The sequence below is a fragment of the Pelmatolapia mariae genome, linkage group LG1 (genome assembly GCF_036321145.2).
Source record: "Pelmatolapia mariae isolate MD_Pm_ZW linkage group LG1, Pm_UMD_F_2, whole genome shotgun sequence".
In the NCBI taxonomy this organism is placed as follows: Eukaryota; Metazoa; Chordata; class Actinopteri; order Cichliformes; family Cichlidae; genus Pelmatolapia; species Pelmatolapia mariae.
In genome coordinates, this window is record NC_086227.1 from 33,539,790 (window position 1) to 33,566,421 (window position 26,632).

At 40.7% G+C, this 26,632-nt stretch overlaps 1 protein-coding gene across 1 annotated transcript; it reads right to left on the bottom strand.

The window, feature by feature from the left end:
- Positions 1-1,832: 1,832 nt before the first annotated feature.
- Positions 1,833-8,075, bottom strand: cplx3b (complexin 3b). The gene is made up of 3 exons (XM_063479446.1): positions 7,543-8,075; positions 4,804-4,891; positions 1,833-4,456 (listed from the first exon to the last, which is right to left on the bottom strand). The coding sequence occupies exons 1-3, from the start codon at positions 7,698-7,700 to the stop codon at positions 4,232-4,234; spliced, it is 471 nt and encodes a 156-aa protein (XP_063335516.1). The 5' UTR covers positions 7,701-8,075; the 3' UTR covers positions 1,833-4,231.
- Between the last annotated feature and the right edge of the window lie 18,557 nt (positions 8,076-26,632).

The following is a 26,632-nucleotide window of genomic DNA, read 5'->3' on the forward strand; positions in this document are numbered from 1 at the left end:
TTCAAAGATTTCAACACTTTAAAACTGCAGCGCCAATCTGAGCTAATGAAACCTTACCTACACAACAACAACAACGACAACGGCGACAACAACAACAACTGGTAATCATTAACAAATATATAATATAGCATAGAAATTTTTTTGGTGTAAATAGGAATAATGAAATGAGTTATGGGTTATTATCAATTATATAGTGCAATATAATTAAATTCTATTTTATAATCTAATGATATGAATAGTAATGCCTTTTAACAGTATTCATGATTAGTAAACGTGATTAACTACACTATTTTTAGTATATAAATTTATACTAAGGCGCTTTCTAAAATGAAGGAAGTGAACAAAAATAATAGTACCTATGTAATAATAATAATAATAATAATAAATAATAATAATAAATAATACCTCACCAAAAACGACCATCCATCCTTACATCCACCTTTTTAGATCTTCTTAACTGCTTTTCCAGTTCAGGGTCAAGAGTCAAGGGTCACAGGTGAACTTGAGTCTATCTCATCTGTAATAGGATGACATACAGGGTACACACTGGATACATCACCAGTCTGAAATGTAACTTTTGCTAAAATCCTCAGTGACCCCCCCCCCCCCCCCCCCTTTCATTCTAGAAGATAACACTATCATCAGGATAGAAACATTTCATCGTAGGATAAGAGCACCCGTTTATTGACCTGCAGTGACCCTTCCTTGTAAGAGGACAAAGTAAACCCAGACCATGCCATTAAAAAGCCCCCCACAGGATATCAGAGCCACCAGATTCCATGACTGTAGCGGTTCTCAGGTGCACACCATCCACTCACTCACTCTTTGGAATATGCAGTATGCCCATTTGACTCTACATTTTCCCCATCTTTGCCATCCTTTGTCTTTGTGGATTTTGCACCTTTGAACTTTCTGATGTGTGTATGCCCTCAACCACACCATAGAGTTCCCTCCATGAATCTGTCAACGGATTATTCTTATTGACAGTCTGATTACAGTGACATTTCTCAATCACTTGAAGAGTGACTCCACAATATGGTAGTGTACACATTTGCTAACAAGGAAAAGCTCCCTAGTTCAATCATGGTAGGACCTGACCCCAAATCCCATCGGGGCTGGGTCAGGAAGGGCATCTAAATCAAATAAGCAGAGTTACCTGTTGTGGTAACCCCCTTCCAAATAGCTGTTAAAAGTAGCTTCTGAGTCCTTGGATACTTACTGTCTTTGCTATAGGGATGAATGGACAGTAGTCGCTGTTCCTGTTGAAACAGTGTCTGTTTGAGTAGTTTTTATCATTGAAGCTCCTGCTTTAAGTGCTTGGACCCTATTTCAAAGTCATGACTGCATTCATAGCATTCACATAGAGAATCATCCCTGAGCTAAAAATTATTACTGTGTGTATGCATGCTGTGAACTGGTGCATATGTGAATGCATTCATTGTGTTTCTCCACTTATTTGTTCGGGTTTTTCCTTTAAACTTTCCTCTTTCATGTGTGGATTACTTGACTCATTCGGTCAGCACACTGCTGCCAGAGATAATGAGGATATTTTTTAGATTCATTTGAAATATTACATTCTGTTCTTAACATCTTTTAATACTAGTTTTAACACTAATACTAGTTAATACAGCCTGGCTTTGACTTGTCAGTCACAATCTATGGGGCTCACCCAGAAGCCTCCCTCATGAACAAATCTGTAATTGTGAGTGTGTTTTTATCGCCCCCTGGTGTTCAAGCTGCTGCACATTTAACAACATGCACAAATGACACACTAAACCATGAAGCCATTTAAACTCACACACAGTAGAAATGAATTCAATTAATAAATAGAATATAATTAAAAAAATTTATTGCAGTTAAAACGCAGAAGTCACTGAAATACTTTCCAACAGAATGACAGAGATACAATGAAAGAAAAAAAAGGTCAAAGGAGAAAAACTGCGTGTCATGGCAGCCATTTCCTGAAAAATCTGTACCACAGAATGACACCACAGAAATCATATATATGTGTATATTGTTATTATTATTGAGTTATTGAATTATTATTTCAAGTCACAAACACTCATACAAAGCAAAGAGTTTTGCTTTATGGCTTCATTTCCCCCCATGAATATTGTCTCATGATGAAACATGACATATTCTAGTAGCTCTGTTTATAAAAGGACTTATTGCAACTTTTCTTCTTCTTCGTATTACTGAAATATTCTGAATATATAGATATATATATATATATATATTTGTGTATCTAACAGATGACAATAATCACTGTAGTGAAAAAATGTTGCCTCCGTTTTCATTCAGTAGTAGTGTGGCACCTACAGTGAGGAAATTAAAACTCATACAGTAAATTAACAAAATGTTTTTGGCCACAGTTTAAACTTAAAAAAAAAATCTTAAGTAACACAAAGGGGGAAAAAAGATTTTGGCCGTAGAACCATAAAAGGAATGAGATCGGGGACAGATGTGAGATCAAGCCAACATCACCTTCATCACCACTGCTACATAAACTGAACACTGGCAAAATGTAGCATATATGAATGTAACATAACATCAACAGCATCCTCCCTAATGTCACCCCTACCTTCACACTTGGCTATTAATCAACAATACCACAGTAAGCCCACACTGATTGAGTGCTCTGTAACACTACGATGAGCACTCCCGGCTAGAGGGTGAGGGTTTTTTTTCTGTTTTACAAAGACACCACTTGACGCATCACACTGGCTAAACAACACGAAATCCACCAGCACGAAAGAGCACTACTGAGACGGAGGGGTCAATGAGATGGAGGACAGGTCAAAGGTCACCTGATGGTTGACAACACTGCAAGACCCGGTGAGTTGATGGAAACAGAATGACTCGCTGTTGACAGTATAGGCAAACAGATACCTGTACATCTCACAGAACATAAATACTTGAATGCGGACTCTGTATTTGGATTTATACACACACTGTCGTTACACATCTGGACATATTTGTGCCTTTTCCTTAATGTTGGTCAGAGTGTTATCAACACAGGCTTTGGCATACAACTTGTAAAGCATTTACATTTCTTCTAACTGAGCAGCTTTTATTCTTTTAACCTATAAATGCAGCATATGTGCAGAAATACTTCCAGTATAGTTGATATTGATGCTAGGTTAAATTTGGGAACACAGGAATTACATGCAGCAAAACTATCTGGACTTTCAGCAAGACATCATCTGTGCTTGCTTGGTAATTATTAATGGTTTTTAATCGAACAGGAAAGAAGAAAAGAAAAAAATTGAAACTTCTTCCAAAAATAAAAAAAAAATCAAGAAGGCGTGTTTTTGTAAAAAGTAGCTTTTAGATTTTGGAGCTCAAAAGAAGACAACCTTGTACGGACATCCAAGGCACACTGAAGTACAGAAAAATCTAAATGATATGTCTATGAAAATATCTAAAATTGATGCAGCAACATTAGCAAGCTACTTTTGACCAAGATCAGCCCATTTCTACCATGTTGTGCATTTGTACATGAAAAATAAACACAGCGAGCTTTTATTTTATTTTACCTACATTAACTCCCCCAAATTTAACATAACACAGCAATCAGTGTCAGCCTCGTTTATGTGTGCTTTCATTCCAACGAAGCAGCTGATCTCACTGATGCGCTTATTGAAAGTGCATGTGTTCATCACTGAAATCAGTTGCTGTGTGTTTGGAAGCAATAAAATCCTGCACACACACACACACACACACACCTGCGACCTCTGCTGCAGAATCATATTGTGTTATCACAGGTCACATGAGGTACAGAGAGCTGGGGAGGTTATAGGGAGTAAAGGATTTAATACACTGGAAAAACCTTTTTCAGAGGTGAAACTGCTCTAAGGGCAGAGATATTTTAATTGGCTAAATCTCAGTGAGAGGAGCCACATTTTTGGCTAATTGGCAATTTATGTAAAAATATGCATGGCATTCATGACCTTTTAAGATATTGGGAAGTCAAAAGGCAAGCAAATTAAGCCCTTTCACCTAGTTGTCATTGTGGCTAGAATTGTATTGTAGGTTAGTAAGATGTGGCCAAGATATCGTACTATAAGGCTTCTGTTTAACTTTGCACGACAGGAAAAAACTGTTAATATGTGGCTCTGCCAACTGACATTCCACTACAGCAATGAGAAAATGTCTACCCCCGGAGCAGCTCTGCCTCTGAAAATATTTGTACAAGAAAAACTCTAATCTCCTGGGCTTGGAGTTGGCCAGATCACATCAGACTGCAATTCTCCGTCTGCTTTTTGAGGTCTTCCAGTGTGGCCTGGGCTTTGTCTTTCAGCTGGTCGATGTCCACATTCTGGATGTTGGACAGCTGGCCCAGCACCGACTGCTTGTGTGCTTCCTCCTCGTTGTCCTCGGCGATCATCTTGGCAAGCTCTGTGGGCAGCACCACATCGTCCCCTGCCTGCTGGATTTGGGTCTCATCCATCTCATTCTGAGGTGGACACACATGGACAAAGATAATATATATTTGACGTATAGCCATGTCCACCAGGACCAACACGAGAAAGGACAAGCTCTTCCATGCCTTGGAAAGCATATGAATATGTGATTTTCTGTCAAATAATAATAAGTAATAATGATGCTCAAGGTCACCTTACATCATGAAATTAATGAATCAGTAACACTTAAATATTCTGTAAAGAAAGAACATTGCTCAGCAATTGATTAAAAGTAGTATTAACATAGTACTATTATTCCTATTGCCTATTCACGATACAGATTTTAAAGGGGAGGATTATCTTTACTTTCTTTAGATTATTGGATATTCAGTTAATTTACCTTTGGTAGTCTGTACTTTTCCCGGAAATGAGTTCTAACTGTGGCTCGCTCAGCTTTCTTCTGAGCGTAATTAGCTTCTCGTTCTTTTCTGCAAGAGAGGACGAAAAATATTTTTGGGGCACAATTGAAAAAGTGAAGCTTAGGTTCCAACCAGAGGTGACTACATAAATATATACATTTTTAATATGCGCTTTTATTTAAATGAGACATAGAAAATGCAAATGTTAACTCCAAGATCTTTACTTTTGCATTGGGTATCGCACCAAATATTACAAACCAAATATGCCGTAAAATAAATCTGGTACTTCTCTACAGTCAAGTGAAGTTGCATCTCAGCTGTAAAATAAACATAAGGCTTCTTCTGAATCTGGATCATGGAGGCCTTGGAGCCTAGCGTTACCCCGTGTCCTCCTAACGCTAACTACAGGGCATACAGCGAACAGAAGGTGGAGCAGCAGCAGTGCCGCCATGGGGAGAAAAGCAAGACATGTTTTGCTTATGCTTATAAACCCCAGATGCAGCATCCTGACAGTCCGGCTTTCCTCTGAGGGATTTCAGTTTTCTCGGGTTGTGGACTACTAGATCCACACTCATTACCACTCACATGCTGTCAGTCTGTCCTGAACTTACTAACTTAAGCGGTACAGCATGGTCTGCCTGATGAGCCTCATTCATGTTAAATACCTTAAGTCTGTAAAGGAAAACCTGAAAAGAGTGAGTTACTCTGCAAAACAGGTAGTTAAACCAAATACATAGGAAGTACTAAGACATTTAAAAATACTTATCTTGGTGAAACTGAATGTTGGGCCACATCAAATATCTTTTAGCCTGCTTACATTTATCTCTTAAAACTCTTAAAAACAGTCCATTATACAGTGTATGAGGCCTCCAGCAGAGGGCAGGCTGTAGGCTCCTGGCAGTGCCTTTGCCATTCAGTGTCACTGGAATATTTATGGCTTTAGTGTAGTTCATAATTGTCCCCCATCATTTGCTAAATTAGCTGATATGCCTCTTATAAATTATGAGTCAGCAGATATAATCTTTTACTATTTTGTGTGTACAGCCTGAGGTTGAGCATAGCATGATTACAGAAACAAAAAGCAATACAAACACAAACATTGTTGATGATTTTAATCAAAGCAAAGCTACAGTGAAAGAGGCTGCATTGCATGCCTAAAAGGATTAGATCAGCAGCATCATCTAAAAGCAGAGGGACACTCCAAGACCAGCGGCATGGTTCACAAAGTGTTTGTACCCAATGTGTCAGGGGAAGGTCGTTTTATGTGGCGTTGCAGCATTCATGGAGGCGTCCATGTAAGCCTGAGTTCACTTCATATCAACGTGAGTAGGCCAAACACCAAGGGGCCATGTGGTGCTCACTTGCAACCAATGACCGGGGCTTTGTGCCTTTCTTTCTCAAGGGCATTAGATGACCGGGGTCGTCTCTGTGGCCTTCGCGTTGAGGGTAATAAAATGTGTGTATGTGACACGTCAGTATCACCAACCTGCCCTCACAAACCATATTCTGCTTCATTCTGAGCAGAACGAGCTTCTCAGTGACCTATCCTCATGTTCAGCACCTCTGACTAATAACTCACTTCCAATGAAGGTCACATTATGACGGAAGAGCATTAAGCATCTCGTCATGCCTCCTATGGAGCTCAGTGGGCTGAGCTGAGTGTTAATACTGCTAGAGTTAGGACTTCACCTCCCACTCATTTTGAAAATGTCTGCCCATGGTACAGTGAAACACTTTGGATAGACGTGTTAGATGATGGGGACGATACATTTGGATAATTTCCTTTTAACAACAGGACAGAGTATGCAGTACTGTTTGGGTTCTGAACAAACTTGCAGACAGAAACCAATAAAATCAGGTTTATTTCTTTTGTTTTTCTGCAAAAACCAGATCTGAATCCTTATCCTGGATTATTTATAGTAGCTTATTATATGACGTGGAGTTCTGCTCTGAGGATCACACTAATCAATAGTGAGTTGCTGTTTCCTGGGTGAACTCTGCCAAATGACCTTGTTGTTGCCTTATATTCTCGCCTAGTGCACTCTGAAATTAAACTACATGATAAATATAATAATAAAACAACGTGTAAAGAATGAACTTTGGAAGGTGAGGTGAAGGTGAGAGGGGAAAGATTGAAATGATATAAAGTGGAAAAGATCAAGTGAATTACAACTTTAAATAAAACAATTTAAGTGAAAGGCAATATCTGACATATTTTTGCAGGCATCGCCTGGTTTAAATCACTGTCATTTTGAATAGTTACTTCTGTATGATTGTAATGACAATCATACAAAGCAGAAACTAATTTGTATTATTGTTGGTTATTTGCCCTCTAATAATCACCACTTTAATTACCACACAGTCCGCTTCATTATTCAGCCGCACGCACAGCATTAGGAACATTTTTTGCCACAGGCACGAATCCCTGTAGACATTTCCGTGGAAGAATGATTCCAGGAATCCCAAATTAAAGACGGCGCTACACATTTTTGCCGAAGCAAAGAGACGGAGAGCTCCCTGGGCGAGAGGAGCAGCTGCGCGTGGAGTGTTCATATTATTGCACTGGTGCGTAAAAAAAGCGCGCGGCGCACTGGGGGCTTTCTGCTATTTACACAGAAAAACACACTGTTTAAGCATGCCACGTTTCCACCCCCTCACCCCCGACACACAGGCTTTTTTCATCACAACTTTACAATCAGAAACTTCAATCATTGGCTTACTTTTCCTCCTCTAACTGTTGCTGATATTGTTCAAATTCCTCTTGAGTCATTCCCTGTGCGGCGGCGTCTGATTTCTCCCCTTCGGATTTCTCCTCCGTCAGTCCTCCTGTCAGGTTCTTCAGCTGTCCTCCCACCATGTGTTTTACCATGAAAGCCATAGCTGCGCTTTGGAGAGTCCTCGATTTGTTCGGTTAAGAAGTTGAAGTTGCGATGCGCTCTTGGACAGAGCGATGATGGACAGATATCAACCAAGTGCCGTTTAAACGAGTATGAGACTTGTAACTTTCAAAGGATGACTGAGAGCAGTCAAAGCGTAAAAAGTAGGAAATGATTCCGACGATGCGTCGAAGACTGAGACTTTCAGCACCACTGGCCCTGGACAGCTCCGTGCCGAGAAGGATGGAGAGGAGCTGCTCAGCTATGAGTCAACAACTTTGGCGCTGAACTCTACCAATCCTGTGACTCCGTCCGCAGCCACCACTCCCTCCACCCAATCCCAAGCACCGCCGGACTCGGTGTGCGCTTGCACAGCGCGCGTCGGCATCGTGGGCTGCGCGGGATCCCGTGATTCGCCGTCTGATTATAACTCGCAATGGATTCAGACAGATTTCCGGAGGGGGTGTGGGGGGACAAACAACACGTGACGAGCCACAGTATCTCCTGGCTGTTTTGGTGCCTTGGTCTCTGTCAGGGTCATCTGCGCGCTGGAGCCTACTACAGAGTTTGTCAACAGACAAACAGAGTATTAATTGCAAATTAGTGGGATGGTTGTCTGTTAACCCACGGCATTAGCTTGGTTTGTTGGTCTAATTGCTTAGAAATGATGAGTCCTCTCTGTCTGCTGCACATGAACAGGCTCCATTTCCAACAATATGAGTCTGTGTGCATTGCATGGGCAGATTCAGCACCCTTGTAAATATCAATTCCTCTGGACTAGAGTTGGTAAATTTGTCTCCATTGCATCACAGTAATACAGCACAATACTGTACTGATCCAAAGTCTTGCAAGTGAGGTTGTAATGTCAGTATTTTGTGCTTGTTTGGCTGTGTTAGTGTGTCTTTGATGGGGCAGATGGGGTGAATAGTTTAACTTCCATGAGCAGATAATGTGTTTTAGTGAAAGGCTGGCTGCTTCTTGAGGTTACTGGAGATGACGTAGCACTCAACTAGAAAGCCTCATTTCTAAAAATATGACCTACATGTGTGTGAGGGATGCTTTAAATCTCTCTTCCTGTGAGATTCTTGACATCCAAAGTGTGAAAAGCAACTTTGATCACAAGTCAACAACTCCAGTGTCCTGATCCTCGCAGCAGTCTGACACCGAGCCTGGCCTACTTTCCCCATCCCTGTGGATCAGGAGAGACAGAGCCCGTCTCAGTGTCTTTTTGTGACAGGCTTAGCAAGGCCCCGTTAGCCTATACCTGCCTTGCTTAAAATCTCCCTCCAACTTCAAAGCTGCCATTGGTGAATAGATTGAAACGTAACATAGTGAATAAGATCAAAACTGTAATCTCTGTGAAATTGAATAAGAAGAAAGAATTTGCCTAGCCAGCATGTTTCAACATCAATTTATATCCTTCGGCTTTTGATATTCAAACCCAAGGGATCTGTTCCAAGCGCAGGTCCCAATCACTTTTTTTCTGGATTATCACTTAGCCCTGACTACAGGTGCTCTAGCAGGAGCTTTTAATCCAAGATAACATATATGACATACATAGCTCAATGCTAAAACTCATAAATTTCTGTAAAGATTGACTACATCCCTCTCATGAGGACATGTGGTGGCTGAGCTTCACAGAACAATCACAGCAGCGTGAAAAAAAAAAAAAAAAGATCCGAGGCGGCGTGTTTATTGGCAAGTACAACAAATTTATGAGAAATACACCAGCTGTTTTCACACCATACTTGTGATGCTCTGTCATCACTGTTATCACCCAAGTTATGAAGACACAGAGAGACAGTTTTTCAGTATTTTCTATGTTGTCCTGTGCAATGTTTGTGGTCTGTGCTCCTCTTCAGTTTGCAGTTCAGTCAGCTTTGGCTACCTGCCATTGTCCAAAAACACATTGGGTTTATTGGTGATTCTGAATTGAGGTCTGTGGCTGCTTTTCACTCTGTGTCAGCTCTGTGATAGACTGGTGACATGTTTAGTTTATACACATTCCTCCCCATGATCATGATTTACGTAAGCAGTTAAAAAAAAAGGATAGATGGAATTAGTTGAACTGAATTTGTGTTATTATTGTGATTTTTCAGGATTAAAAATGACCATGTTTACAAATAAAAAGATGCTTTAAATACTACAATTTTGGTTTACAAAGCGCTATGAATTCCAGTAATTCATAATTCCAGTGCTAGTTTGTTGGTTATTAATGACGATTTTTCTGGGTCCAGAACTGATTTGATAGCATGTAGCTCAAATCACAGCATAGCACTATTTTGACCTAGTGGGTTTGATTACTGATGAAACTACAGACAAGTGCAAATTGAAGGAAACACAATCATAAAGCGTCTCATTAAGGCGTTGGGTTACCAAATGTCCCATATTATCTTCAATGCTGATTCCCGAGGTATCCGGCAATCTACCGGCCAAAGCAGTTATAATGCAGATATAGAGGCCCCAAAAAGCAGGCCTACTGAGAGTATAGACCACCAGCTTTCCAATGTGTGGAGGTGTTAAACACATCAGTCCAGAATCTCTCATAGGTGTTCATGTAGTGGGTTGAAAGCTGGTGACTGTAAAGGTCAAAACATGAAAAAAAAAAACACTCATTCAAATTAATATTTCGTTGTAGTTTGAATGTGATCATTCACAGCAACTTCATATTGATTTGTAGTGACTATAATGGCTCAGTCACACTGGAGTAAAAATAGGATGGCAACCTTCTGGCGACTAGCAAAAATTAGTGGTTGCTTTTTGATTGCACTGAATTTTTTCAGATTCAGAAACTGATTGCAAGTAACTGCTATGATCAACTGATCACCCAGAGACTGAGCATGCAGGGCCCTTAACCTCTAGGTGAACACTTTTAAGTGACAATTGCAGAGGTCACTTAGTGGGAGGCAACCTGTATCCAAACAGTCTCGCTCCAGCTCAGACTGTCTGGACTCATTCTCAGACAGATTGGTGAAGGTCTACAAATAGCTGCCATCTAATTTATAAATGCAGACAGATTTTCCAGCACACTGTAACCAATCTGAGTCAGTCTGTGCAGATAAGTGTAACTTGTCTGTGACACATCTCTTTGCAATACAAGACTCAGTTGATTGCCAACTGATTGCATTCAGGTTATATTTCTTTATAAAAGCGAGGTTATGTCATTTTGTAGTTAAACCACTGTCCTGCAGCAGCTCTGCCACTATTTGTAGCGGAATATCCATATTTCTGTTTTAAATCTATGACATTGTGGCTGGACTCTGAATGCAAGAAGTTAATGTGAATTTCTATTTAATGATAATTTCTGTGTCAACAGATTTCATAGATTTGGGATTATTTCATGTAATTGCCAACTTGACCCCATTCATTCACAGACTAATAGCAGACTGACTGAGTCTTATGATCATTGGCACACTAAAGTTGGTTTGAAGATGGCAGGTGTTTTGGACCTGGTCTCCATCTTCAAAGCAACCAGTGTACAGGTAACAAGACTGCAAGTCAAATATGGTCTCCCACTACTGTTGTCTCTACTGTGACTGTAGCATGGAAAGTCCCACTAGAGACAACAGTGGTAAGAGACTCAACCTCAGGATCGCCTCAATGTAGTGGTCAACAGTTCAGTTTATTCCTGCAATTTGTCAGTCTCATGGTGATGCCATTCATATGAAACTACAAATGAAGCCTAAACACTTATAGTTTAGATGTATTTTGCTACTGAGAGAACTGACAGAAGTTCAGAAGATTCCATAGCAAAAGATGTGTCAGCATATATATTGTTATCCAGAAAACCTGTATAGCTGCATGTAGATATTATTGTTTATTCATACTTAGAGTATATACATGATCTACAAATGTTCATGAAATTTTTTAAGCACTGTATCCTGCAACTTAAGCAAACTGAAGAGAATATTAGCACTAAAGAAAAGCCAAATCATATCAACACTGAATCCTGTCAAAATATTCTTGAAAACAAAAGCAAGCAAAAATGTGGTTGCTGTTTCAGTAAAAGTATCTCAAATCATAGACTGTTATCAAGCCTTCACTTGCAAAAGAGAAACATTAAGAAGGACCTAATCAGCTGTATTTGTTAAATAAGAGCATATGGGATTGAAATGAAACACTCTTAGTCAAATGGAGGAAAACAACATTACTCACAGTTCCTGATTTAAAAATAGACTCATGTTAATGCTCCCTGGCTGCTGCCGGTGCTCAGTTCGTATTACTGCCTACTCAGATTTGACTGATGTTTCATTGTACAATGGAAATCAATCCCCAAGGTCTTTGTAAGACATATATGAAGCATACATGCTTTATATATGTACGCATAAATGCATGCATAGCCTCTACACAGATGTTTACCATAAAATTCATGCGTGGTTGCACACGTTGCTCAAACATCTGTGGTACAAAGTCCATATAGTAAAGTCTATAGTAAAGAAAAAAACACTTTAGTAAAATGAATGTGGAGTAGGGATAGTATTTGGTCTTTCATTACAAATAAGAAGAAAATTTCAGGCAGCAGTAAGAAAAGGTTAGACAGGCGTGACATAATGTGATTGTCGTGATCACGGTGTGAGTGAACATAATCGAAAGCATCACGCTGGCTTCCACCCAGTCACACTTCCAGTCTGGTTACACTTGATCTTTCAGGATTAGGAGGCTGTGTGGGATTGGGAGAGATGGGCTTATGTACACCATCACTCACGCTCACTGATCCTCAGCAGCCGAGTGTTACACCTTTGTTTCTCCAGACAAGGGATTAGACTCATCAAACGAATGTGCCCTGCAGCAGACAATATGCACATTCAGGGAGTTTTTAAATGCACACAGGCAGAGATGACGCCATTAGCAAGTTACTCGGAGGCCTGTCTTAAAGAAAGCTGTGGGCGTGTTAGTGTGTATGTGGTGCCCCCCTCGTGAGATGACAAATATCACGCTAATCCCATTAGAAGTGCAAAGTGCTCTGTGTGCTCAGTGACAAAACTATTTTTTTTGTATCAAGCAAGCATCTGACACTATTTGCAAGAATTTGTTTTTGTTCTACCTGCATCAGGGGTGGACCAGAAATCAAAACAGACAAGTGGGGGTCGCAAAAGCATGGAATCAAATGGTGGAAAGGCAAGTCACCCCAGGGGAGGTGGTTTGATGCACTGCAGGCTGTCTAGAAGGTGTTGAACTACACCACATGTCAGCATGGCAGCTGTCCCACCAGCTAACATCAACTACTTCCACATGATGTGAATATTATGGCCTTTTAAGAAACCATTTAAACTTGATGCTTGAACCTACACAGAGCCCGATCTGTATCAGTTCAGCCAGGCAGAAAATTTGGATTTTATTTGCTCAGGTTGTCAGAGATAGATATCTCCCTCTGGGATTTCTGCCTTTTCCCAAATACAGTGGAAGCAGATGGAATTTTGTCTGTGGGGCTTACAAAAAAACAAAAAACAACAACAACAAAAATATTGCCTTAAAAATTTCAATGAAATATCTCTTTCCAGAAACTGTGCCTCAGCTAAATTGGATGAGCCACAGAACAGATTGCCAACCATTTTCAGAGAGACTGTTTCTTCAGTAGAAAGTAGTTCAGATGGAAAGGGTTGACAGGGAAGTCTGTGGATTATCCAGGGTAATTGGGACACAGTTTTTGGAAAGCGATGGAGATTTTTTCTGAGTTTCAAACACCTCAAAAGAGATGGACTGGTCCAACTTCCCTTTTTAGTAGGATGACAGAAATATTCGAGACCAAATCTTGAGCTGACACACCCTCCATGGGTTCATATCGATCTCATACCTGCTTGTAACAATACCACAAACCACAAAGGGTAAGTGAGAAGAAATGGCCTACTTAGATGCTTTCCAAGCATGTTTTACCATCAGTGAGCAAGATATTATTATAAAAATCATTCTGTGAGTCAGCTTCAAGTATTTTTTTTCTTACAGTTTTACTCACATTACCAGGATGTGCCATGTTGTGTGAATGTGAATGAAATCATTCAAATCAGCGGATGTGTGCTCCCTGCTTGCATTTCGACCTCGTGACAAAGTATTCTTTGTGGGTTCAGTAGATTTCATAGAGTCCCTTCGAATTTAACATGAATACTTTTGCATGGGCACAATGGCCAGGAAATGAGTCATTCAGAAAGAAGGAAAATGCTGTATATTGATTACGAAAAGCTGAAAGCAGGAACCAAGGCTGGAATTCTCATTACATACTGGCGTGGTTTAAAGTGTGAAAAGAAGCCGCTAAGAGACACACTCGGTGACAGAATTCACAGCAGAAGGAGGCGCAGATCAAAAGTGAGAAAGATGTAACACAAATGTTCAGAGGATTCAAACTGAAATAGGTTGTGAAATTGAGTGTGAACAGAAAAAAGGACTCAAAATGTGTGCAGCTGCCTCCAAAACTGCAAGCACATTTGAAAATTAGGAAGATAATTTATCACAGGGAGTGTGTAAATCATTGTGATTACTGTTATGAAAAAGTATGTCTTTTGCAGACTCAAAACAGTATTACATATAAAAGCTGAAACCCTTTCGATACAAAGACAATGCCAAAGTATTTCAGCCGATGCTGCTGAGAACACCATCTGCTTAAACAGCCTCACCTTATGACAATAGATAGTTAAAAACAGGACGTCAAACATAATTGCAATTCTGACAGTGGAAACTCTCACCTATTCTCACTCGTCTAAGAGAGGCACCAAAACCTCCTAAAAAGCAATTCTGCCAAAGAAATAGCTGTCAGGGTGCCTCTGAATATCTCGCCAGTCCACAACAACTCTGGCTGTACTTTTTTTATGCAAATGCATGCATTGCATGTTAGTCAGTCCAAGGTCTAAGTCATTATTGGTGATGACCCTAACCCCTATATATATATAAATATATAAGGCATCCTAGTTAGATACCTGAACCACCTCAGCTAGCTCCTTTTGCTGTGGTTGAGTAGCAGCTGTACTCTGAAGACCTCACCATCAGGAAGCTTATTTACACTGCTTCTATCTGTGGTCTCAGTCTTTCTTTCACTATCCACAGCTTATGACCTTAGGTAAAGATAGGGAATTGCTATTTTCTCTTTCATGCTCACCTCTCTCTTCACCACGACAGACCATCTGGATCACTGCTGACGCACGTGACAGAGTGTACCAAATGTTCTCATAGACATCTCAGGTTATTACAGTGAGACTCAGTGTGAAAAAATAAAAAAGAAACAAGAAAATGCTTCTGATCACACTACTGATCTCATGAACTGCCTCACAGGCTTAAGCACTGTGGGATCTTGAAGACACTTCTGTGTGGTCTCCAGTGATGATCCTCAAGATGAAAGTCTGTGTGTGCACTCTGCACAAATCTGAGGTCTGTGGTGTAATCTGAGATACACATGTGGTTCTCTAAAAGAAAGTCTAAAATTTAAATTGGAGACAGTTTTTGTTTTTTTATTGGTGAAGTTTTGGAGCTTTTTTTCCCCCTTGCACGTGGCCTGCAGTACATTTCTTAACACACACACAAGTCATGTTTGAACAAGTGTTGTTTCATCCATGTGCTGTGCTTTTAACTGCTGCCAACCTGTTTAAACCCACATCAAATGCAACCCCTATCTCTATATATGCACCGACTAGTATTAACATTAGCATGCTCCAAGTCTTTGCATTCAAATGCATGAACTTGTATTAGTATAAGTAGCTCTGCTGGCTTTAAACCTTATAAGCATAGCGGCTTTATTGCCTTGCTTGGCTACCGAGTAGGCCGAGTCGTTGCACAGTGAGACACTCTATGTGCATCAGATAATTTAAAAAAAATGTCAGGATTTGTATCCATATTTAATTGTAGTTAAAATGACCCTTAGTTGTTCAGTTTTTATATAAACTTAAAGTGAAGATGAAATGTTATGCAAAACTCAGATATTAGCATGTTACATAAGGAAAGTAGCCATTTTAAAAGTGATGTTAGAGACAGAGAGAGGATGGCAAGCAGCAAAGATCACAGGTCAGCTCTGAGTTCACATTATGAGCATATGGCTGGCTGCTAAGCCTGCTCAGGCGCTGTAATGAATCTACTTATTTCCGTTTTCTTTCCTCTCATGCTTCTTTACACCTCTCCTTTGCTGCTCTCACACACTTGCCTTACTCACTCCCATTCCCCTCTACTAACCCGTCCTTCTTATCCACCCCTCCTCCTTCCCCTTTCCTCAACCCCACCGCTCCTTCAAATCCCTACCATCCTTCCTCCATCCCTCCCCCTTCCCTCGTCTCCCCTGCCTGATTTAGACCTCTTGCCTGAGAGGAACATCAGAGCACAATGGGTTAGTGCTGGCTGAGCTTAAATGGAATGAGAAAACCGGAAAATTCTCTTTCATGAATAGATGCAAACAATCGGCAGTGTGAGGGTGAACGGGGCAGAGGAGCATGAGATAAACCGGGCTGGGTAAGTAAGAAGAGTGAGATGAGGATGGAAGAAAAATGGCTGATGAAGTGGCTGAAGATGGGTGAAGGTCAAAGAAGGAGCAGGGAGGAGTGACTGAAACTCATCCTAGAAGTCATTTTGACAACAAATTGTTTCCTGACATTTGCAACTTAATATACTGTACTATTAATATACTGCACATAATCTTGTGCTTGTGTAAATGGTATTTTTAGGGGAAAGGTCCTCAAAGTACACATAAACTATCAACATTTCATGTTGAGTTTGAGGTTTTAAAGCTTTGAAAGGATTTTCTTCTTAGTTTGTTAAGAAGGAAGTCAATAATCTTTAAATATATTCACTTCTTTAATTGAAACGTACTTAATAACTTTCCAAAAGTATTAGTTAGATGCCAGTTAGCAGTGTTAAAGCGCTAAAACCCAGTTGAATTATCTTTATATGTGATAAATGTTCTTCTGTGTCAGTGGAGTTTGTCTGTGATTGATTTATGCTGTTACCAGATTTAATTAAGAGACCCCACAACCATACAATAAACAATGGGTGGCTGTAGCTCAGGTGGCAGAGCAGGTCAGCTACTAACCAGAAGGTCGGTGGTTCGATCCCAGGCTGCATCCTGGCTGCATGCCAGATATCCTTGGGCAAGATACTAACCCCATGTTTGCCTACTGGTGGTGGTGGTCAGAGGGCCCGGTGGCGCCAGTGTTCTGTCAGTGCGCCCCAGGGCAGCTGTGGCTACATTGAAGCTTGCCATTGCCAATGGGTGAATAACTGAATGTCGTGTAAAGCGCTTTGGGGTCCTTAGGGACTGAGTAAAGCGCTATACAAATGCAGGCCATTTTACAATAGCAACTTGTCAATCGCAAAATGGGCCCCTGACGGATAAAGGACGCCATGCTTTGTTGTTTCCTTTTGACTTTAATATGAACCATAACTCCCAAAGTGAGCAGTGTGTTTCAGTCACTAAGATTTAAAACTAAGAATTGAGACCATAAATCTGTCAGGAAAGTGTTTACTGAGATCAAAGGTCAAGGGAGTCTTAGGCAATTTTTCATAGACTTCTGAACAGTCTGACTGTTCAACCTGAGGAGTTGCCTCCTTCCCAAGGTTGGCCGAGCTGTTAACAAAGGAACAGTCAGCATACGAGGTCCAGTTTAAAGCTGGAGGGCAGATTTTCTTATCCTTGGTGTTGCTGAGTTTGCCAGTGCATTTCTTCTTTTTAAGAATGTAACACATTATTGATTTGGCCACTCCTGAAGTGTTTGCATTCTCTCTCTGATAGATTTATTTAGTTTTTTCAGTTAGTCTCCCTCACTTCCACTAACATCTCTTTGGGCAAACAAAGACAAATACAATACAAATACAAATTCAACACTTTGAACCAACTTCAGATATCATGTTTGCATCATTTGTCATGAAATTACAAGGAAACAGTCCTTACCTGGGCATGAAACTGCTTGTCAATTAGTTGTCGAATTAATTTTGAGCTGCCAACAATTGAGGGGCAGGGTTATGTATAAAAATTATTGTGATTCCCAAACACTTATAAAAAAAAAAAACCCTCAAATTGTGTGATGGAAAAATCTAGGAAGCATCCAAGAAAATTACAGCTGGGGAAAAGGGAACAACGGCCTTAAATAAACACAAAATCACTGTTGTGGCTTTGGCTCATTGAAGAATGCTAAAACATGAGAAGAGACTGATGACACACAGGAATGGAGACAGCTTTGTAGCTAACTATTACCTTATTACTCTCTTAGTATTGTGGAAATATTTATATATATAATTAGTATGCATCAAAAGTCTTATGTACTACAAGTTTCTATGTTACTGACAAATTCTGGGAAATAAAGCTTTCAGAACTCAGACAATAACATGTGACCCACATCTGGATCTAGAAGGTGTAAATGCATGCAAATGTACTGGGATGCAATCGCCAGACAAGTTGTCAGACGGCACAGAATCAGTCTCACATTCACTTAATTGGCACTTTTTCCTCATAAAGCTACAGGTAGTAGGAATAACGTTGATTGACACTGGGGGGAAAAACAAAACAAAGCAAATTTTACATAATAGCACAAATAGCACAAACAATATTCACAACACTGTATTAGCAATTACAGATTGCATGTTAATTCCAGGTGCAAATGAAACACCAATGTCATCTGATTAAACTTTCTTTCATTTCTACCTATTTGCATTAATTTTCTACCTAATATTAACCATTAAAACTTGGTGTTTCTTGATTTCATGTCATTAGTGTGGTTTCCGTCTGCAAAAAGGTTCTACAAACCCACAGTACAATCCTCAGCAGACTCATTACACATTATATAGCCTGCTGTGTGCATACTTTATATCCCCTGTGATGCATCATGCCGTAGCTTTTCCATACATCTTGTCATCTTGTTGTGACCCTGAGGTCTCCCTGAAGCACTCCATCTGTTTTCAGTGTGCTGCACAGTTCCAGCTTTGTTTCTCTTTCTCTCACACATACACTGACAGACAAGCAGACTTCAAAATAGTCACAGAGGCAAACACTTCTCAACAACATCATCTAGCTACAGCAGCTATGAGGGAGGTGTTAGTATTCCGATGTACACACAGACACATAAATTTACCCAGTCCCCACATGCGCTGCCATGACGGCAACATGCATCCATTTTTCTCCGTTACATAACGCCCCTCCCCAACCAGCACAATGAGAAGTTATGACAGGAGTTATGACCCCCAAGTCTGTAACACACGTCTCTCTCTGCTATTTCTCTCACAAACACACGCTCACACATACATGAAGGCTTTGCTGTCACTGACATGATGACGTTTCCCAGCCAGACTCACATGCACAAGAGCCACAGTGGAACTGTTTTTATATTCAAATAAACACAGTCTTGGTGTGTTTACAGAGTGATCAGCAACTCTTACAGTTCAACCTCAGAAAACCTGCACTCAGGTCTGGTGTTACTTAGGCTCACACAAAATTTTAGGATTCAGACAGATAAAAAAAAAAAGAAGAGCGAGGCAGAGGACAAAGCATCTGCCTCGGGAAAGAAAGCAATTTTCTGGACTTTTTGAGATCCTTATGGCAAAGATTCGACGCTCAGAGCCTCTACAGCTCACACTGTCTGCCACACTGACCCAGCTTCCACTAATACATCCTCACTGCCCAAGTGTGTATGATTGTTTGCCTTTGCGTGTAGCCTCTGTCTGTCCATTCACTGGAAGCTTTCAAGTGCTCATGTTTACATGCTCCCAGTGGACATGGCCAATCTATGAGCAGCTGAACCACTGCAAATATGATGGAGTTAGGACAGATAAGAGTGGAGGCGGAAAATGCCTATATTTGATGACATGTGTATTCACACGATAACAGCTCTCTGTCTTACTGTATGTGCTATAAATAGTTTGTTTCTACGGAGGGGAAAAAAAGGAAATTTTGTCATCACTTTGCAGAATTTTGACCCTAAACATTTTCTTTTCTATCAGCAGTCAAATGTAAAATGTCGGCATCCTAATATATGCTCCATCTAAGAGCATCCTCTCCCCCTCCCTCTCTGCTCCTCTAATAAACAAACACCACTGACTTCCTCACACAGCTCAGGACAGACCCCTCTAAGCTCGCCATCCCTGATGACCTCATCTGATCTCGGCCCTCACACATCGCTGCTTCTGAATCCTAGTTATCCGTAGAGGCCTCATATCTGTAAACACGAAATACACACACGCAGTGATTTAATGAGAAGCTATGTTGTTCCCCATGTGAGGAGGGAGTATGAGTCAGTGTGCGTGTCTGTGTGCACATGCACTATGGTGGGCGGAGGTGGAGCTAAATCGTCCTCATCCTGTCACTTCCTCTGTTCCTCTGTCTGCACAGGTTCTCGGACGACTGTACAGATAAACAACAGACTATGTACATAGGTTATAGACCTGCTGACAAATCAATCAGCTGCTGTTGTTTTTCAAAAAGATTTGCTAGATGTGCCAAAAGACCAGACTTTCAGGAAAGTACAGCAGATATAATTGCTTTGACTTGCACCACAATAAGTGTGATAATTAGACTTGTGTTATTTTGACCTATAATTAGAAGAAATACAAATAGAGTAGGAAGACCATTATTTTTCTATTATCTTGAAACTGATTTTCGTGAATATCAAATGCAGCACACTTTCAAGTGAGTCTTCTACATGAATTTTGGAAAATTTGCTTTCTGCAAAAGTTTGATATCAGTGACACTGTTACATAAAGTGCAGTCAGTTTGCTTTTGCTTGCTTTTAGGTGCCATGTAGTAGCTTGCATCAATAATGGGGCACGAATTGTCCTGCTAGGTTATGCTGCACTTTTCTATGTACTCTATTTTTGGTCCATTGTGACAGCATTTAGTGACCAGTGCAATTATAAATCAGTTTCATTTTAGTTCAATTTATGTAGTGCCAGTTCATTACAACAGTTTATATAGTATATAGTGAGGTAAAGACCCCACAATATTAGAGAAAAGCCCCAAACATCAAATGATCCCCTATGAGAAGCACTTGGCGACAGCTGTAAAGAAAAACCTCAGTTCTAACAGGAAGAGACCTCTGGGAGAAGCAGGCTCAGAGAAGGGTAGCCATCTGTTACTACTGGTCAAGGGATGAGGGCAAAGAGAGCAGAAATGAAGAGGATAGAGAGACCACAGAGTCCTCTTCCTCTGCCAGTCCCTCAATAGTGAACATAACTATGGTCATTAAAATACTTTCACTATGAGTAATCTTTGCAATGTCAGAGTTATTATTGAATGTCCACAGACCAGAGTAAGTAATTTATTGTCAACTGTTTTATTCAAGGCTGTTTCCTTACAAGGAAAAATGAACACAAAGACCCGTGGTTATTTGTGGTTATTTAAATTCTGCATTTCCTGTGGGGTATTTTGATAAAACATACTATTTTAAGTGGATGGGGGCCCTAAGGAGGTTTATAAAACACCTGTCTTGTCTGTCATTCATTTATTAAAGAACATACCTTTGCAGCTGTCTCGGAGATAAACTTACTTACATTTCAAAAGACTGCACATAGTTTAAATCCTGCCTTGCTTTTTTGGGGGCGGGGGGGGGGGGGGGGGGCATTCACAGAATCTTAATGGCTTAGTGAGCTGAGCTTAAAGTTTTCTGTCTTATGAAGAGACTTTGTTAAATCACCATGGTAACAACATGAACCATTAATCTTTGGTGTTATTTGCAACAGTGTTGCATTTTTCTGTTACATTTTTCATGCTTTTCGTCGGTTTTTATTTGTTTCAACATTTTCATCAACATCTGATAACGCCTCTGATTGGAGCAGGCTGCACCAATGGGCTGCTCTCCTAGGGACCATCCTGTGTACAAGAAGAGTCATACGATGCATGAACCATCACTTTTTATGTGAGTGTGCACGAACCCAAAGCAGAAAGTCAGCTTAACAGAGAAAGTTGATAACCATATGTTATGTTAGGTGATGTGCTTTCTAGTGGGTTAAAAAAAAAACCTCCACCAACCAGTCATTCATGTGACCCTCTAAAATGTTGCTCATAGAAAAGTTATTCTAACACTGAATTTTGCCCTCCTCTGACATCTGAGCAAGGTTTCTCTATAATAGCTCACCCAGAACAGCGCAAGGAATAGTTACATAAAATCCCGTCTATTGGTAAATGAATCTGCCCAATCCTCCACCCCTCCACTCCAACAACATGAGGCTGGCTTTGATGAAACCCACTGAAAACAGCTCATATGCTCTACTGAATCAAGCCCTCACCCCAAAGGCAAACTCATCATCTCCATCTCTGCTGGAGCGCTAACGTCTCACCCTCTCCTCCTGTGAAACCTCAGCTGAATTCAATCAACTCCAGCTCAATCAGAGCGTCACTGCACCCATCACAGCTGAAGGTGAAGGTAAGGTTAGTTGCTGAAGTAGGCCGCTGACATCTCAGGAGTCAGGGCCGAACGTTGGATTTATGTGACAGGCTGCCTGAAGACGTTAGCATTTCTGGGTGTCATGGATCCCACCAAAGCTATGGCCTCCATGCCAAGTGACTGCATAGGTAGGCTGCATAGATTTCTCTCCAAGCCAGTGGTGTCCGTCACGACCTGTCCCCGCTAACCACGAGATCTGTCACAGTCCATGCACTCCAGTGCACACCTGGCTGATGCATCACACAGCAGTTATATAAACAACAGGGAAAAAAGAAAATGCTTTATTAGCACCAACTGTAGCTGTGAATAATACAAAAGTGAACAAAACACTTTTCATGACAACAAACACACAAATCATGTAAACAAAGTAAGAAGATGGCTAAAAAGGAGCAGGAGATTATTCCCCGGTAAAATTATAAGAAGATGCTTTGAAATCTGAAGAGATTTCAAAAGTTTCTTTCTTGATATAAAGGGCAGGAAGGGCAGGTTTGTAGTTTTGCACTGTGCATCACGGATGTCTAACATAACGTCTCTGTGATTCTCCAAGGAGCAGGGCCGCATCTAATATAGGCATCGTTTACTTGCAGTACAGCACAGGGAACTTGACATGGCTGCATTTTGAACTTTAGATTGGTCAGCTTGAACAGACAGCTACGAGGCACACTGGATAACCATAAACCTTTTTAAGTATCTTTTTGTTTTTTGCAGAAGCAGCATTTCAGGCTTAAAAGTTGTCATTTTTTGATTGATAGATATGTGTTATTTGTATGCTAAAAAAAGGGATTCTGAGGCATGTATGCACAGAGCTGCTATATGTAACATGATTGACAGCCGTGCTTTCACAGCTTTTCTTGTCACATGTTATGAGAGATGATGGAAGCGCTCTGTGTGTCTCTTTCTTGACATTTTTCTCCAAATTCATCCCCAAGTCTAAAGATAAACATTTGACCAATCTCCTGCCATCCTCCTTCAGGATACAAATTGTTCTTGTATCCAAAAGCACAAAATTTGATGGCTGAAGTAATGTTTCTGCAACAGCTTCCAGTGAGTAAGGATCTATTTTGGCTGCTGATGTGCCAGGGTGGTGATTCAACCTGTCAAGAAAGGATATGAGCTAGGAGAAGAGGTAAAAGATGACATGATCTGTTTTAAGAGGATCATGGTGGAGTAAAAGCAACAGTTTGTAGCCGACACGAGGGCTGGACTGTCAAAAAAGGATTCACAGATTTTTAGACTCACGAAGCCCTGTGGACTCCACGAAAAAATATTTTCACAGGTAGATTGTGAAAAAAACTCAACTGGGAAACGTATGAATTCCCCTTTAATCCTTATGAGTGCTCTCTAATGTAGTTGGAAAGTGGCCATGAGACGAGGACTTGGCAGCTCTAAGTGTCAATGTATAAATGTGGAAGTAGTAACTGGTTCACTTTAATCATTAATAATGGGTTTTCAGGTAAAGTGCATCACTTCCAACCTTGTGAACCTTTTTCATCTCACTCCTTCCAACTTACACTGAGGTCACAACTAACACTCCCCCCTCCTTTAGCCAGCGTAGAGTTAAAATGAACATTCTTGGGAGCCACGTGAGTCACGCAAGACATCACTGCCTACGTCTGTGTGGGGGGGCTGATGAGTAATCCAGTTTGGACTCAGGCAGAAGGCGAGCTTTTGAAGCCAAATCTCGGTGGAGTGGGGAAAAATTAAAGCACAGATCAGGGTAAACACACTGCTAATGCAACACTAATGAGAGTAAAGGAGTCAGTGAGCGACCTTGAATAAAATCTGAATGTACAACATGGATTTGATCACATTTGGAGTATCACGTCTCGCTGCGCGACTCACATAATGTCATAATAGGATAGTATTACAGATAGCTGGACAGGAATAAACTCTTGAGTCACGTGACCAAAATGTCACTCAACACAAAAGTGATGATGTAAAACTGGGATCAGGTTTCAGGAGCAGCAGAGGTTGCGTGTAACTCTTAGGTAAAATGTACTAGTTGACCGAGGTCACAGAGGTCGAATGGCAGAGAGTCACAGTAATCACACCAAGACCGGGAGAGCAATCAGTACTTAGTGAGCTGAAGCAATTAGCAATTAATTAATAAGTGACTGACATTAAAACAAATCTGAAATAATTTTGATTATGGACTCATTTATTTTTCACAATTTTGTTTAATATTCAGGGATTCAGCTGATTTTTTAATACCATCCTGGAATTCTTGGTGTTTCCATGAGGGCATTTTGCACAATTTTGTGATGCTTTATAAATTAAACAATCAGTCTGCTAATCAAGAAGGCAGCCTGCAGAGTCATTGATTATGAAAATTGTCCTTTATTTTGTTAAACTGTCAGTTTCAGCCCTAGAGAAGAGAAAATGTTGGGTATTTATTGTTTGTTTTGGTTCTCAATAATGAGGATGTGCATAGAAGAATCCCAAAATGCTGCACAATAATTGCAATCATAATTACTGCAGTTCACAAAGTGATGAGGGTGGCTATAATCATACAATTATGCAAAATCTACCAGACAGATAATGTAGATGCACACAAACACACACACTGATAGAAAAAGGCAGAGGTAGCAGCATGCTATGATGATCAACAACATGATAATAAATAGATGCTTTCCAATGCTCACATTATTACAGGGTCCACACAACACATCCTCAAATAAAGCCACAGAAAAGTACAGTATGAGACCCACAAATCGGCACAGGAATACAACAGCAATACCACTGAAGCAGTGATCCATTAAATTAAGAACACAACGGGGCAAAGTGGGAGGGTCAAGCGCTGCCCCGAGTGCACTTTATGTTTGAGGTAAAGTATACAAGAGAACAGAGCAGGCAAATCATCCATATGATCTTTTGAGAAAAAGGCTCCTGCATACCATCTTTTATTTGTTTTTAAAAAAACAACCAAAACATGGAGAACATGTGAGCTTGCTAGCAGCTTGCTTTGACGCGGCTACGTGATTATACATGTCTGTTCACATGTGAGTTGCCACAATGCATCAATTTAATTAATGTGAATGTGCTTGGAGCAGCCCGGAGTCATTCCTGCCCACCGTAGAGGGGCTGTTATGTCACTCGCACACAGAGCAGGAAACACACACACAAACACACACCGAGAGAGTTATTTACAGACATTTTCCTGCCTATAAACGTGGAAGAATGTTCTCCTTGTATCCAACACACATCTCTGGTCATTTGTTTTACTTGGTAAGCCATTCCTCATTTTCCTCTTTTATTTTCATTTTCAGAGCTGTTTCTGTGAGGTAGTGTGTGCTGTAGAGCTGCAGCTGCTGAGCCACACACTGACTTCTGGCTGCATTCATTAGCTCCTGTGCTTCTAGGAGGATCTGGCTAACAGCACTGCACAGGCTTTCAGTCCTCATCTGTGTCTCTCCTCCCCCTTCCCTCCTTGCCAGGCTGCAGGAGTAAAATTCAGACGGTGTGTGTGGTCACCCTCGTGGGTACATGGGGAGACAAGGTGGGAGCTCTGAGAGCGCACATGGCAATTGGCCTCTTCTTAAAATGTTGAAAAGCATGCATTTGTAATCACAAACAAAGGAAAATCAGTCTAGTTGCCAAAGTTTTTTTTCCCTAAACGCTAACATTTTTCAAGCTTTGGAAGAAAACAGTGGAGGGTATTTCATACACATTGCTGCAGGACTGAGCCGATGTCCTCCCTGACCTCAAGGCAGGCCTTAAATTACAAACATCCACCCAAGAAATCCAGTAATATAACTGTGAACATACAGTTGTGACAAGCCTTTGACTGGACGGTTTTATTTGCAGTCTCCCAGGCATTTTGTGAACCTTAACATTACTTGCGGTTGGCTGCAGATCCTCATGTGTCACAATAGTTTATAGTTTGTCTTCTGTGGGTGCTCACAAAGTCACAGAAACAAAGCCTGGGTCATTTGTGAGGGTGGAAAACCCGAAAGACACAGCATTCATTTTCGAGACAGGAAATGTTCAGACGTCTCCTTTTCAGTTTATCCATTACATCTCTGCAACTGTCACACCAGGCATGTCAACATGGGCTATTAGGCTATATATAGTTATGTTTTTATGGCTGGCTTAATATTTACAAGTCAATAATTCTATCTGTAAATCCTGTTTGGAAACTAGTGTGCACCTATTAGTGCCTCGTAGATCCTGTGTGTTCCTTACAGGGTTTTTTTTTGTATAGAAAGGTGCTGTGTCTTGTTTGTCAAGTACACCCACTGCAAATGGTAGACAAAGACGTCATCTGCTCAGGCAGCCTGCCACCCAGCCTGCTCCTCGTCTATAAAAAGTGATAACAAACTCCTACTTCTGAATGACAGCAAATGTCAGACTATAGCTCTGACTCACTCTGTGAGGATTCATCAAACCTCACATCATCTGCCAGGCGCCAGGCTGTCAGGAGAGAAGAGTCTTTCAAGCTGAACCAGCAAACTTTGCACACTAGCGTCTCCAAATGGCAACGAGCCGTCCGTGGAAACTATTTGAACTTCAAAACCCATAAATCCTGTGAGGTGACGTCAAGCAAACTAGACTCCGTTTGTTCATGTTTACCGACTGAGCCGGCACACTGGGATGAC

Bases quoted from the DNA above. Each gene is read 5' to 3' on its own strand.
- cplx3b (XM_063479446.1), bottom strand. From the start codon at position 7,700: ATGGCTTTCATGGTAAAACACATGGTGGGAGGACAGCTGAAGAACCTG. The intron at 4,892-7,542 runs GTAAGCCAATGA...CCTCTCTTGCAG, and splicing joins CAACAGTTAGAGGAGGAAAA to AAAAGAACGAGAAGCTAATT. The intron at 4,457-4,803 runs GTAAATTAACTG...TGTCCACCTCAG, and splicing joins AAAAGTACAGACTACCAAAG to AATGAGATGGATGAGACCCA.